This window comes from Caretta caretta, chromosome 3 (genome assembly GCF_965140235.1).
Source record: "Caretta caretta isolate rCarCar2 chromosome 3, rCarCar1.hap1, whole genome shotgun sequence".
NCBI classification, from domain to species: Eukaryota; Metazoa; Chordata; order Testudines; family Cheloniidae; genus Caretta; species Caretta caretta.
In genome coordinates, this window is record NC_134208.1 from 47,854,461 (window position 1) to 47,870,429 (window position 15,969).

At 40.6% G+C, this 15,969-nt stretch overlaps 1 protein-coding gene across 3 annotated transcripts in view; it reads right to left on the reverse strand.

Annotated features, from left to right (window-relative positions):
- COL21A1 (collagen type XXI alpha 1 chain) overlaps positions 1 to 15,969 on the reverse strand; it is a 194,401-nt gene that overhangs the window by 26,017 nt on the left and 152,415 nt on the right. For all 3 annotated transcript variants that reach the window (XM_075126475.1, XM_075126476.1, XM_075126477.1), the window contains exons 19-21: positions 7,482 to 7,535; positions 5,928 to 5,981; positions 4,484 to 4,555 (exon numbers count right to left, since the gene is read on the reverse strand). In XM_075126475.1, coding sequence (XP_074982576.1) covers positions 4,484 to 4,555; positions 5,928 to 5,981; positions 7,482 to 7,535 — 180 coding nt within the window. The remainder of the gene's footprint in view (positions 1 to 4,483; positions 4,556 to 5,927; positions 5,982 to 7,481; positions 7,536 to 15,969) is intronic.

A 15,969-nucleotide genomic window follows, 5' to 3' on the forward strand; every position in this document is an offset into this window, starting at 1 on the left:
ATAACTTTGGCAGGCACCATTGCAGTAAACCACCTAGCAGTATACAGGCCCAGGTGGCTTCGGAACAGAAGCTGTGCTCTCTGTGACTTAGTTACCCTCAGGAGTGAGATATCAGCTAAAATCACCACTGCCTGGGGAAAATAGTGCCAATATTCAGTGTCATTATGCTATACTCTATAGCTTTATGCAACCAAGCAATTCCCCTCTCATTTCCCTCACCTCTGGTGGATCATACTACCAGGGCTGCTGCTGTGAGTAGCGCCATGCACAATCACTGTGAAGCAGAACTGACAATAAACAAAGTTCCTGTCTGGGGATTGCTAAACTGACATATGTGCCTACATGCAGCTTGAATGTAGGTGCCTATCTCTGAGAAAGGGGCAGGGTTTAACACATGCCTGTGTCAGCCTTTCAAATTGCCTAGCTTAGGTAGGGAACAGCAGTGCTGGCTTTTGTGGATGGCATTCTTAGGCCGGGAGGCTTGTCCTGAGTAGGGCAAACTCCTTCTTGGGGACAGGTGATGACGGAGGTCTCTGGTGTCCGATTGGTCCCAGGATCAGTACCAGGCCCTTGGAGATGGTCGGGGCTGGTCCCGGAGTTCTTGCTGGGTGGCGTGTGCCTCAGAGGGTCTGTGCCAGTCTACCAGCGAGGTATGCCTCGAGTTCCTTGATCGGTGTCCCCGGTGCAGGGATTGAAGAGGGCTTCACTGAGCCTGCCTCTCCAGTCCTGAGGCGTGACGGCTTCAGGTGGGCGAACGCTGGTGGGACATCCCTCTTGATGGGAATCGGTACTTCTGAGGCAGGAACACACGCATAGGTCCCAACGCAGGTCTTCCCCGAGTCTGGGGTGCTGTGGCAGCCAGCATGGGTGGCACTGGGAGCTATCTGGGGTCACAGATGAAGCATGGGATGTGCTGCACCACTTGACTTGAGCTGGGGCCCAACTTCCCAATGCATGTGTTGAGCTGCCTGGCACAGGTCGTGGCTCACTCCGAGCCCTTTCCTTCCTTTACGAGAGGAAGGAGATCTTTCCTGGAGCCACAGGGGAGACCGGTGCCAGCTCGTGGACGGCACCAGCCGAGCACTGCACATGGAGGCCACGGAGCTTGGTGCAGAGTCGGACCGCTGCCCTGGTGCTAGAGTGAGTGCCGACTCCATTAGGAGTGCTTTCAGATGGATATCGTGCTCCTTCTTTGTCCTAGTTTTAAAGGACTTGCAGATACAGCACTTGTCACTTATGTGCTCTTCGCCTACACACCTCAGGCAGTTGGTATGTGGGACTAATGAAAAGTTGAGAACTACTACTAAAGGTAACTAAGAAACTACTAACTATATACAACTGTATTTCAGGTTTTCAAAGTTCACAAAAACAGTAAGCGAAACAACACTAGCCAAAGCAGCAGATGTTCCAGCACCATCACTGGTGGCAAGAAGGAACAGAGGGAGGGGGGTGCCAGTGGCACCCCGTATATCGTGCCATGCAGGTGCCACTCCAGGGGGTGCCAGAGCTGGTCCTCTACGGATACTGCTGAGAGGAAATACTTCTGGCACCAACGCATGTGGCGATCACACACACGTAATATGGAATGGACATGAGCAAGCACTTGAAGAAGAAGGGGTGGAATGGGGGAGGGGATCCAGGCTTGGAACTCCAGCCAGTGCAGAAAGCTTCGCTGTGGTCCTGGCCAGGGCCAAGCTCACAGCCCCGGCCCGAGGCCATGGCAGGGCTGAGAGCAGCGAGTGGGGGCAGGGCCTTGGCTGCAAGAGGCGTGACACAGGGCTAGTCTCCCCAAACAGAAGCTTCACCGGCCGCCCATGCCAGGCGGAGTAACTTGCTGCAGTGCTTAGAACTGGGAGGCATATCTGATTCCCAGACTTGAACCCAGCCCAGTAGACCCTACTTGAGATCAGTGCTTGTCATAAATATAAAGGGAAGGGTAAACTCCTTTAAATCCCTTCTGGCCAGAGGAAAATCCCTTTTACCTGTAAAGGGTTAAGAAGCTAAGATAACCTCGCTGGCACCTGACCAAAATGACCAGTGAGGAGACAAGATACTTTCAAAGCTGGGGTGGGGGGAGAAACAAAGGTTCTCTCTGTCTGTGTGATGCTTTTGCCGGGACCAGAGCAGGAATGCAGGTCAGAACTCCTGTAAAAAGTCAGTAAGCAATCTAGTTAGATATGCGTTAGATTCGGTTTTGTTTAAATGGCTGATAAAATAAGTTGTGTTGGATGGAATGTATATTCCTGTTTTTGTATCTTTTTGTAACTTAAGGTTTTGCCTAGAGAGATTCTCTATGTGTTGAATCTGATTACCCTGTGACATATTTACCATCCTGATTTTACAGAGGTGATTCTTTTACTTTTTCTTAAATTAAAATTCTTTTAAGAACTTGATTGCTTTTCATTGTTCTTAAGGTCCAAGGGTTTGGGTCTGTGTTTACCTATGCAAATTGGTGAGGATTTTTATCAAGCCTTCCCCAGGAAAGGGGATGTAGGGCTTGGGGGGATTTTGGGTTGGGGAGACTTTTCCAAGTGGGCACTTCCCCTGTTCTTTGTGTAACACTTTGGTGGCGGCAGCGTTTAACCTAAGCTGGTAAGAATAAGCTTAGGGGGTCTTTCATGCAGGTCCCCACATCTGTACCCTAGAGTTCAGAGTGGGAAGGAACCTTGACAGTGCTCTTGCTGTGTTTTGCACCATTACTGCAGAATTCTGCAATGGGAAATGCCAGGTATTAATTATTGCTATTATTTGGGTGTCACTGTTCCCACTTGCACTTCCTATCACGCAGCCCTGCGTCTTATCTGATGGACAATCATGTCTTGCTGTTTTGACACTGAGACACTGTTCATTTGCTTTGGAACATGGCTTTATCATTTCACCAAAAAAACAAAAAACAGTCCGAAGCAATTTCTTTTTGTTTTCCTTCCCCCCCAGATCTCATCCTCCTCTTGAGTTGCAAGTAAAACACCACTGGCTTAGACATGGGGAAGGAGGGAAAGAGAGGGAGCTTTATAATATATACTTCAGACAATACAATGAGGAAAAAAAGAGAGGCTGTTAAAGAGGAAGATACCTATTTTAGCTGAGACATGTTTTAAAAGGGCTGTGTGTGTGGTGGGAGCTGGACTAGCCATAGCCTGCTGCAGAGAAACACATTTCATTTCAATTCCCCAGGATGAAAAGGTGATGCTGGCTAATTTGAACCTAATCATTAAGACCCCATTTCAAAACTCAGTCAATTAAGCTCTGTTCTCTCCGCCAGCCTGTGGGCCTTGGTTTGTTGTTAATCAGGACACAGGAAAGTTACTTTCACCACAAAGCTTGCAGTTTCTTTGCTGGAAGCAAAACACTGATCTGATTTTGCCCGATGGAAGAGGTTTTTATGCCTGCTGGACATGAGTTCGGGAATGCCTGCCAGAAGAGAGCAGTTAGCTCCTAAGGGCTAGGGTGGGACAGGCAGATTACTAACAGAGTACGAGGGGCCCAGCTGGGGTCCAGATACAGTGATGGATCCCATTCACTCCTTGGACATGTGTTAGCAGGCAGCGATTCTCTGTCTGGGAGCCACACATGGGCATAGATTTTGGCGGGTGAGGGAGGGGAAAGGATTAAGTTCTAAAGAGGCATATTTGAAATCTTTATGAAATAGACACTACATCACTGGTCCCAAATGCTGCAGTGACTCACTCCATTGTAAACCCTAGCCTTAGAGATCTTTATTGCAGAGCACTGCAACATTGCTTTCTGTAAGGGTTCCTAACTGGTGATCTCTGATTTACGGGGGAAGCTTCCCTTTTTTTCCAATGTACACATTCTGGAGAGATGAACTACTCTAGTTTACACTCTTATAATACCTTTCACTTCACCAGTGAATTATACCTCCTACCATCCCTCTGTAAGTATCACTATCACGCTTTTGTATAAGGGAAAACTGGTGCACCAGAACAAATGATTTGCCCAAGATCACAAAGGAGGCAAGTGGCAGAGATGCAGGGCTGTAACCAGGTTGGGGCAAGAGGGTACAAAGCCATGGGGGGTGGAGAAATGGGGCAGAAAATGACCGGAAAAATGGTAGGGGCCACAAATATGCTTGTTTGCCCCAGACAGTAAAATCCCTAGTTATGGCTCTGGCTGCATCCACATAGAGTGCTTAAGCCCCACCTCCCGCTCCCGCCCCCGCCCCCCCTCCCCTTAATGGCTGATTAGATGTGGTTGCTCCTACAATCCTTATGGACTCCTTTATGAAAGGAGATATATATATATATAAAACTCTTTATATGAGATAATTTCATATCAAGCACTTATAACAATCATACATTGTACACATTTTACCACCTGTGCCATCACAGCTTTATTGATAATACTGGAAGTTAACACTGACCCACATATTCTCCAAATGTATTGCCTAAAAAACCCATTTACCCTTTATGGAAAAAGCATAATGAAAGTTGTAATGGATACTAAAGCCATAGAAACTACTTACCTTTACACCATGTGTCCCAGGCATGCCTGGGAACCCTGGTTCACCTGGAGCACCTGGTCCTCCTTGTTCTCCCTGAGTAATACAATAGCTCCATAAGTATCATTGATGTGCTGTGTGTAAAAACACAGATTGTATGTTTTTTCAAGATATCTTCAGGTTTGGCTAGGATACTCTGAGATTCTATATTATGATGGTGATTGAGCTGAAACCTCTATTGTTTTTTGTATGCTGAAAACACCTATACTGCCTAAAAGCCACAGCAATGCTCTTACTCTTGATTTCTCAACTCATTCATCCAACATGCAAAAGACTTACCCTGACTTTTACTTAGGTGGAATTTTTTTCTTTGTAATATTACACAAATGACATTGTTCCTAGTAATGGCAATGCCAAGCAATTTAGTTTTCAGCAACTTCACTTTAAAAATTAGAGTAAATGCATCTTATCACATGCATTTGACTATATTCATTATGTACCATTCCAGAATATTGGGCCTGATTTTCATCTTACTTACACTGGTTTAACACTGCCATAACTTCATTGACTTCTCTGAACTTACTTCAGATTTATACCAGTGTGACTGATGGCCAGGTTCTATGTTTACTTCTGAAACCTATAGCTACGTAAAAGAGTTTACCCAAAATGTACCTCAGAAACGATTGCACTTTTGACTCTCCCCGTTTTACTGTGAATCTTCAATAATCTGCACAAGTTCCATTTGATTTCTTCCTAGACAGGGTGCTTGTGGGCTCAACATTCAGCTGAAGATAAGAGTCTAAGACACTAATTTTTTGACAAGCCACAGTTTCTCCCCTTTGATTCTTCCCTTCCCTTCACTCTTCTTGACAAGGCACTTTACTGACCCTCCCAAAGGACTGTTTTACACAAAGATCACAAAGTTATCCTTAGACCAAGAGATAAATTAGGCCACTCTGGAGTTCTGCTTTCCAGTCAGATCAGGTATTTTGGATCTTCCCTCGGACATCATAATTTGGTACCATTAGGTCACTGATTAGTATCTGCATTGTTATTTGCTAACTTTTTGGATTCTTCAGCTAAAAATATGAGCAAGCACCAGCAAATACTGATAATGTATTATCTACATCTTTGGTACACACAAGTAGCAAGAAACAATTTACACTACATATATGCCTGTATGTAAAGTTCCATAGTACAGATCAGAACAAACTATCTGTGCAGATGCAATGTAACAACAGGCCAGACAGTAAGATGCTGTAAAATGGCATAGATTCGCTGATTTCACTCCAGGATCTGGTCCAATATTTGCAAGAATCACCCATTAAATCCAATCTGGAGTAAATTTGTTAATTATTGTTTCCATTTTGAAACAAAACTACCTTATAACCAACAAGTAAATCATGGAACATTGTAATCATAATGTCCTTGACTGGAATATTTCCAGATGAAGGTAAACCATATTTACCTTGACTCCTGATGATCCTGGTTTCCCTTGTATTCCAGGTTCACCCTTATAGCCCTATTAATAAAACAACACAACTGTGTGGTTGAGAATATCAAATATAAAGAGATCCTGTTTGAAAACTTTCTATCACAAAAGGGCACGTACATGTGTGACAGTGACAATCCAGCCCTCCAAAGCTTGGGGGATTCTAAATGATCAGTACTCCTACTTTAAACATGCACTTGTAACCCCTCCTGCCCGCTGGCCCACCTTAAAACCCCCAATTCATTTAATGTCCTTGAGGTTTAAACCCTCCCACAGTGACAAGTGCACTGAAAACCCCTCCCGGATGCCAAAAGACTTATGACTGCCTCTATCCCCAAGTGGCAATGACTGACCTTCCCTTCCCCAGCAGCAAACCTTCCCTCACCAAATATACTATGATCAAGCCGATATATGCAAATATGTTCCCACACATATTACTTAGCAAAGGGCCTTGCAAATCCTAGGACTTCTCTGAGTCAAAAATATTTTGGTCCTATAGAACAACTCACATTTTCAGCTTCTCAGATCTTAGTTAAAATTAAAGAGGAGTTACTGATTAACCCAATCTTGGCTGTGCATAATAGCAATAAAAGTTTTTTCCTGTTGAAGCACTGCAGGATCCAGCTCCATATATAGAGCATAAGAGACTAATGCAACTGTTTTCTCAGAACAGCAACTTCTATCACATTTTAAAATTAAATGTATTTATTTTTGGTTGTGATCATTCTTGGCCTAACTGTACTCCCATGGAAGTCAATGGGAGCAGAGTCAAGCCAATTTTGAGCACTTTTGAAAATCCACCTGCAACATAAGACTTAAAATAACATTTATATACTTCTAAGCATGATTTATACAACCGAAAGCATGTGTATATGGATAGAGACACAAAGACTAGAAGATTTAAGACTCAACTTCTAAAAGTTTTGAGGGCCATATCATATAGTGCTTACTCAGCCAAAACTTCACTCATGTTAAATCTGAAGGTAATCCTAACAGTCAAATCTGGATTTATATAGCAACCATTTTAGTTACATAAGTACATGGGTCAAATTCACTCCTGCTATAACTCTAATGCAATCAGTAAAGTTACATCTGAAATAAATTTGGCTCAATGTTAGATGGAAAGAGCAGCACATCACTTTAACACAATTAAAATATAAATAAACAGAAAACAGGCAGAAAGTCCTGGTTTATACTAAGTATTATTTTGCCCCTAGTACTGAGGAACATTTTTCAAGATTCCAAGGCTCAAACAAAGTACCCCAAACTGTTTCTGAAGAAGTTCCAATTCCTCATAACATGTTAGGCAATGGTTGCTACATCTTACCAAGACTTTCTTGTGCTTAGAAATTGGACTATCACATACAAGTTATATATAGGAAATTATAGTTATATTTTCAGTGTTTTTATATTAAAATAAACAAGCACATGACACAGAGTACTATAACTTTGTTATAATGATCCATAGGGCAATGAATACTCTTGGCATCATTTCTCCCATTCAAAGTAAAATAGAGTAAATAACCTTACCTTAGGCCCAGGTGTTCCAGGTCGGCCAGATGATCCCTCAGGACCCATCACTCCCTATTTATTTAAAAAGAAAAAATGACATTTCTAAAATTAGCTAAGGGAGAGACAGCTGGCCCAGTTTTATTGCTTATTACATTTATCATAGAATCGTAAATAAATACAGCTGGAAGGGACCTCAAGAGGTTATCTAATCCATCCCTCTATGCTGAGGCAGAACCAAGTATACCTAGACCATCCTGGGCAAGTGTTTGTTTAACCTGTTCATAAAAATCTCTAATGATGGGGATTTCACAACCTCCCTTGGTAACAATTCCAGTACTAAACTATCCTTATTGATTTATCATTATCCTTTTTAGTTAGGTAGCAGGACAATCTAATATCTCCCTTGCTGCAGATCAAACCCATTACTTCTTGTCCTACTTTCGGTGGACGTGGAAAATAATAGATCGCTGTCTTAACATATCTGAAGACTTATCAGGTCCGCCACCCTCACTCTTATTCTGAAGACTAAACATATCTATCCTCATAGGTAAGGTTTTATCATTTTTGTTGTTCTCTGGACTCTCTCCAATTTGTTCCATCTTAAAGTGCAGCAGTCAAAACTGGACACAATACTCTAGGTGAGGCCCCATCAGTATGGAGTAGAGTGTAGCAATTACCTCCCTTAAATAATACACTCTTGTTAATATACTCAGAAATAGGTTAGCCTTTTCAGGAAATGCATCACACTGCTGGCTCATATTCAATTTGAGATACACTATAACCCACAGATCCTCTTCTGCAGAGCTACTGTCTAGCCAGTTATTCCCTATTTTATAGTTCTGCATTTGATTTTTCCTTCTTAAGTGTAGTCCTTATTGAATTTCATCTTGTTGGTTTTAGACCAATTATCTTGTTTTTCAAGGTGCTCTTGAATTCTAATCTTCCACAGTGCTTGCAACTTCTCACAGGTTGGTGTCATCTGCAAATTTTATTAGCATAATCTCCATTCCCTTATACAAGTCATTAATGGAAATATTTAATTGTATCAGACCGCACTAGCTACATCCTCCAAGTTAGTCAGAAAACCATTTATAATTACACGTTGAGTGTGGATTTTCATGTGTGTGCCCATCTTATAGTAATTTCATCTAGCCCACATTTTCCTAATTTGCTTCTGACAATATCATGTGGGACTGTATCAAAAGCCTTTCTAAAATCAAGATATATATCACATCTACTTCTTCCCCAACAGCCATGAGGCTAGCAACCCTGTTAAATAAGGAAATTAGTTTGGTCTGGTCTGATCTGTTCTTGACAAATCCATGCTGGCTATTCTTTATCAGTCTATTATTCTGTAGGTGCTTACAAGTTGTTTAATAGTTTGTTCCAGTATCTTTCCAGCTATCAAAGTTAGGCTGATAGGTAAAAATTCCCTGGCTCCTCTTTGTTCCCCCTTTTAAAGAAAAGTACTATGTTTGCCCTTCTCCCGTCCTCTGGGTCCTCACCAATCCTCCAAGAATTCTTGAAAATAATTGCTGATGGTTCCAAGATTGCTTCAGCTAGGTCCTTACGTACCCTAAGATGAACTCACCATATGATTACGACACAATACAGAGATAGAGAATGTTATCTTTTAGAACTCACTAAAGTCCTGATCCAAACACAATACACCCGGGGCCTTCTAGGATGTGGAATAACCTGTTCAGGGGAAAGGTGAGTCTGCCATGGAAGTCTCAATAAAAAAAGAATTCTGATGATAAATTCTAATTTGCTCATGGGAGAACACCTCATCAAATCAGCAGCCTACTTCCTGTGGTCTGATTTTTAGCATTGTCTGAACATTCTATATAAGGCTTAATTGTCCAGTGAGTGGAGGAATCATAGGACTGGAAGGGACCTCAAGAGGTCATCTAGTCCAGTCCCCTGCACAACTGCAGATGATGAGGTGGAAGATTTTGCTCAGCCTGCAGTACAAGTTTTTAAAAACCCAAACAGAACTGGGATTGAAGGGTGTTCCTTCCACTTCCTGATCATGAGAAAACAGGATGTGGCCTTCCCCAATTGCCACTGTAAATGTGCTTCCCTCCTCTCCCATTAACTGGGGGATTTGGGGAGGGAAAAGTTAATCAGTGGGCCATATAACCACTGGCAGACTTCAGGTTTGGAGCATTCACTAACAACAACTTCAATCATTTTAAAATACAACACTTTCAGCACACAGGCTCAAGTAGAGCCTATATAAAAGAATGCCCCTCTCTTTTGCCAGATTCCAGTGACAGAAATGCGTGAATAATGAAATCCACAACTGCATTTGTTCCAAATGAAACCTAAAAACTAATAGTTGCTAAGCCCCTGCCTGGGCTTCTCTTTTTTCTATATAAAGTTATTCCCAAATGTATTTTGGAAAAGATAAATCTTATTTTTAAATCATGTTTTCCAAGAGGGAATTGCCATTTACAGTACTTTTCACGTCAAGTGTTAATATATGTTTTTCTCACAACTTCTTACTTTCATTTTGACTCCAGAACTTCAGATATCAATAAAAATAATATTATATATATATATACTTGGAAATAAGAGTTAATAAAGGAAAGTCTCCTTAATGAGATACTTTTTGTCATCTAAGCATATCAATACACAGAAATCATCAAATAGTTGGAAAATATCTTTTCATATTCATGAAATCTTATTCCTACTCTTATCCAGTCTTTCCAATGCCTCTTTTTGTTACTCTTATTTCCAGGAACATTCAGACAAAAAATTTCTGTTTATAAGAACATTGTGGATGGTCTGTAATTCAAATGACTATCTTCTTCATATATGTGGAAGCAATCGCTTCCATACAGTACTGAACATTAGAACCTATTTTTATTCAGAGGATATTGAGCAATGAAACTACCTCTATTCTTTTTCTAAAATTCCATGGGGTTTAAAACTTTCATTTCGTGATTTACTGGAGATAAACAGAGAGCATTTTAGTTTAGTCTGAAGGACAGCAGTTGTCATATGGCACCCCTTCCGTTAGTGCTTCGCTGCAGCATTAGCGTTATGTATGAGCCCAAGATCATATGTAGTATTCCAGTCTACATCCCTGCAATTTAAATATGATAGTGCTACCTTTAAGTCAAACATTGTAATGCATCTTCAGTAAAATGTAAAACTAAGCTGTCACTGTTATCAATTAAAGGCAAATTAGACTTGTGGCAAGATTTAGAAACCTATGCAGAATGGACTTACATGTGATATTTAAACTAATTTCTGCATAATTTATAGCAACAATACTTCGTGCTTAAAGTGGTCACCATGAGGAATTCAATATTTATCAACAGGTCCCACAGATTTTTAACTGAAATATCACATTTTCCCCATAGTTAGACTAGGAGTTATGGTGTGGTCACTGCACAGTAGTGACTAATCATTACTGACTTGATAGTGGTCTCTAATGTATGTAGCACTTTCAATTTGAGAAGCTTAAGTGCTTTACCAACATTAATAAATTAATCCTCTGAACAGTCCTGTGATATATAATACTTGCCTATATCACAGGGCTATTCAGAGGGTTAATTTGTTAACGTTGCTGAAGCACTTTGAGCTCCTCAGACTGAAAATGGTTCATTTTCTTTCTCATCCACTTCTCAGTCTGGAAATTGTGTATGCAATGTAATGTGGTAGGATTCTTTAAAATATATATCTATATCTATCTATACACTGCTTTAGAGATAGCAAGGTTGAAGTGAGGTTATTCAAGGTCACAGAGAAAGTCTGCAGCCTAGAGAGAAATAAATCCCAGGTGTCCTGATTTCCAGTCTTGTGATTTAAATCAGGAAACCATATTTTACCTATGTCATGCACAAAAATTACAAGAACATGATCTTACATAGAACTGATATTCTGCAAATAAAACAATTTTCTGATGCAACGTGGGGAAAGTTTAACTGAACAAATCCAAAGATTATGGCATATAAAATTAAAAGAGGAGACTATGTCCTAAAACTTTAATGTTACTCCCCTATTTTTCCAGGGCTGACTATATTTATGTGGCAGATAAATTAATAAATTGTTGATGTTGGCAGTGTAATTGGCATAATTGTTACTTAAGAAGAACTTGTTACTGAATAGTTTCCCCAGTGTATTAAGTATAAACTATCAACAGGCTTCCATCTGTTTTTCCCCCTCTGGAACAAACATATTTAGTGTGACTAATACAAGGAAAAGTCCACTCTATTTTTTTGGTTGAATTTCCCTATGTTACTCAAAACATTCAAATCTTCCATGCATCAAGGACTTATTTTTCAATCAGGTGATAGGAGATATGATAAATCAAATTGATTGAACACCTCAGGAAATTATATTCCAGCAGATAACCAGGACCAGATGGCATTCATCTATGTGTTCCAAAGAAAATATGAACAAAGTATGGTAGGTGAGTTACTATAAAAATAAAACTCCTCAATTCTGCAGACCTAAAAGCTGTGACAAGGTGACTACAAAGGAACCCATCCAGAAACTCAAAAATGGAACAAAGTGATGCAAACTCAGAAACCAAGAACACAAACCAAGTAGACTGAGTGTATATACAAACATAAGGGAACCCAGTGTAGCACAGCTCCTTCACATCCCAATAACAATAACAAGTAAATGAGGAATCACACAAATATGTACCTCTATTAAAATGGTTGATAAAGCCTTCCCCCCTTGAACAATTGTTCAATTTTGGTCACCTCATCTCAGAAAGAAAGAGAAGTGGAAATGTTCTATTTCTACTAATGGGCAATAAAAGAATATTAGAGACACAGGTGGGAAGGAGAGTATGCAGGTACTGCCTTGAAGTAGATTATGCTTGTACTAAGAACATAGTAGAAAGGTAAAGTGAAATTCTGCTTTGAATTCCTGAGAACCACTCTGTTCCTACTCAGATAACATTTCTTTCCTCTAAACATCTGACAAGAAATAATTGGATATTCTTTGGGAGATACTCTTCTTCCCACCACAATGCACAAGGGCTGTAAAAGTTCCTTAGTCCCATAGGCTAAGGGACTAAAGGAACTAAAGTTCCTTAGTCCCATAGTCCCTTAGGCCATAGGTGAATTCCTCCAGTGCAGGTGTTGTGCACACAGGGCCCCTTACAAGCTCTAGTGGTGGGATTGCATGTACTGAATAGGTAGGGCACAAAGGTGGCTTAAATCTCCCTTATCCTTCCTACCTCCTGGCCTGTGAATTTCTGTGCAGAACTTCCAAGAGGCACAGAACAGAATCTCAAATATTCATTTTAACCGATGACATATTTTAATCAAGAAATCCCAAGCACAAAAATGGACAGTTTGCTTGAGGGATTCTGACATGTGGGACCAAAAACTGAAGTTTGGGCTGATTCTACAAATACAAATCTGTAACCATTAAAAAGTTCAGTATTGGCTAGGATGGAACCATGGCAGCTGCTTTCACATTAAATTCTTGACTTCTATAGTTCTGATCTAACTTAATCACTGCCTAAGACAAGTAACAAAGTAAACTCCTGCATAAAAAACCAATACATTTCAGAATAAAAATAGGCCTAGAAACCCAAGTTATTTTTATTATAAAATTGAAATGTTTCTATTTTCAGTTAAAAACCATTTAAAAGCAGTATTTATGATGCTCACATGTATAAGAAGGAAGCATCCACAGATCTGGGAATTTATATTTAGTAAGACCATCTGATCTCAATTGCCAGAGTCTTATAGAAAATAAGTTAAATGAACAAAAGCCATAAAACAAATCAAAGCTTTAATTCAAAGAGAAAGAATTCTCCAAAGTACTCAGGCTTGTTTCCACTAAAAACGAAAGAAGCAACATTTTTATCTCTTGCAGTAAACTCAGATTTCCATTAGTGAAAGCTACCATCTGTTAAAAATTATTTCCATATACTCTGGAAAAAGGAACCATTTGTAGGAGTCACTAATAGGATTACTGCATGATTTTAAAAATCTCCGATAAATGGGTTACATAGCATTAAATGTAAGGAAATACTATTAGGGTTTACATAAAAAAGATGTAGATATTTCTTGAATAAGAGTCTTGCCTATATGCATTTTATACGGATATAACAGAGGCTAAGAGGTTGAGCCAGTGGTTAGGCAACTAGCCTGGACATGGGAGATAGAGGTTCAAGTTTCTCCCCTGCCACAGAGTTTCTATGTGACCTGGTGCAAGGCTGTTAGGAAACAGGGACAGAGACTATTTATCGATTAGGATAATAATATTTCACTACCTCTCAAGGGTGTTGTGAGAATAAATACATTGGACAATTTTTTCAGACACACCTACATTACTTAAGAGCCTACATCCCATATTTAGGCATCACCGGCATTCACAAAACTCCTGCTCAATTGCTGCCTAACCTTGTAGTCAAATAAAGTCACTAGATGATAATAAATAATACCTAGCTCTTACATAACACTTTTCATCCATAGCTCATTTTACAAAGGATATCAATACCATTACCCCGTTTCACAGATGGAAACTGAGCCACAGAGCAGGGAAATGACTTGACCAAGGTCACCCAGCAGGCCAATGGCAGAGTCAAAAATAGAAAGCAGGTCTCCTGAAACCTAGTCCAATGCTCTATCAAAGAGGCCACACTGCCTGTCATATAAAATAAAGCTAGGTGCCTGCCCAAGGATCCTATAATGTACTTATAGGGGAAGAGGTAGAGGGTCCTAGGTTGTCTAACATTTTCCATTATAAAAATTCCTAGCACTCTTATCTGCAGCAAGAACCTGACACCGGCTGAGAAATTCTCCCAGGATCAGAGAGATGCAGAACTGGCTGAGCTATGAGCTCCAGAAAATTGTCATTTCGCATTAGTGTCTTGCTCACTACCTATTTAGGTGTGCCACATATAAAGAACCTCCAGTCAGGACAGACAAAATGGATGAACCTCCTTCTGTTGTCACCCATCAAAATACCCTGAGAGATTATATAAATTGGGAACAGAACCCAGATTTCTGAGGTGGCAGATGCAGCTCTCAGCTACTTCATCTCCATGGTCTCTCAGCAAAACACTGACAAACCTAAGTACTCAGTTATAGACTCACAGACTTTAAGGCCAGAAGAGACCATCCTGCTAATCTTGTCTGACCTCCTGCACTTTGCAGCCCACAAAACCTCACCCACCCACTCCTGTGATAGACCCATAACCTCTGACTGAGTTACTGAACTCCTCACATCATTATTTAAAGACTTCAGGTTACAAAGAATCCACTAGTCTAGAGGATCTAGTGTAGATCAGAAAGTGATCTATACCCCATGCTGCAGGGAAAGGCAAAAACCCCTCAGGGTCTCTGCCAATCTGACCTGAGGAAAAATTTCTTCCTGACCCCAAATATGGTGATCCTGAGCATGCAGGCGAGACCAACCAGCCAGACACCTGGGAAAGAATTCACTGTAGTAACTCAGAGCCCTCCCCATCTAGTGTTCCATCTCCAGCCATTGCAGATATTTGCTATTAGCAGTCGCAGATGGACCACATACCACTGTAGGCAATCTCATCATACCACCCCCTCCACAAACTTATCAAGTGAGGTTTAAGCTCAGTCTTAAAACAAATTAGGTTTTTTGCACCCACTGCTCCCCTTAGAAGGCTGTTTCAGAACTTCACTCCTCCGATGTTTAGAAATCTTTGTCTAATTTCAAGCCTAGACTTGTTAACGGTCAGTTTATATTCATTTTTTCTTGTGCCAAGACTGGCCCTTGACTGAAATAACTCCTCTCCCTCATGGTGTTTATCCCTCTTACATATTTATAGAAAGTAATCACATCTCCCCTCTGCCTTCACTTTGTTAGGCTAAAGTCAAGCTCCTTGTGTCTCCTCTTGTAAGATATGTTTTCCATTCTTCTGATCATCCTAATGGCCCTTCACGACACCTGTTCCAGTTTGAATTCATCTTTCTTAAACACAGACAACCAGAAGTGCGCACAGTATTTGAGATAAGGTCTCACTAGTGCCTTCTAAAATGATAATATAACACTTTGTATATCTACTGTAAATACCTCCATCTGATGCATCCTAGCATTGCATTAGCCTTTTTCACAGCCATATCATATTGGTGGCTAACAGTTGTCTTGTGATTGACCAATACACCAGGTCTTTCTCCTCCTCTATCACTTCCAACTGATACATCCCCAGCTTATACCAAAAATTATTGTTGGTAGTCCCTAAGTGCATGACCATGCACTTTCCACTATTACATTTCATCCCATTTGTCTTACTCCAGTTTTCAAGGTAACCCAGATCTTCTTGTATGATATTCTGGTCCTCCTCCATATTGGCAATACCTCCCAATTTTGTATGTGCTAATTTTATTAGCACACTCCCACTTTGTAAGGAAAGGTCTTTTCCTGTAGCCACATTGTAAGGCCTAAGGCCTTTGTTTGCAGCCACATTAGGAGAGCAGCAGCCATTAGCTAAGAAGCAGAAAGTCTCATCCTCACATGCCATCTAAATTACATTAAAACAATGTAATAT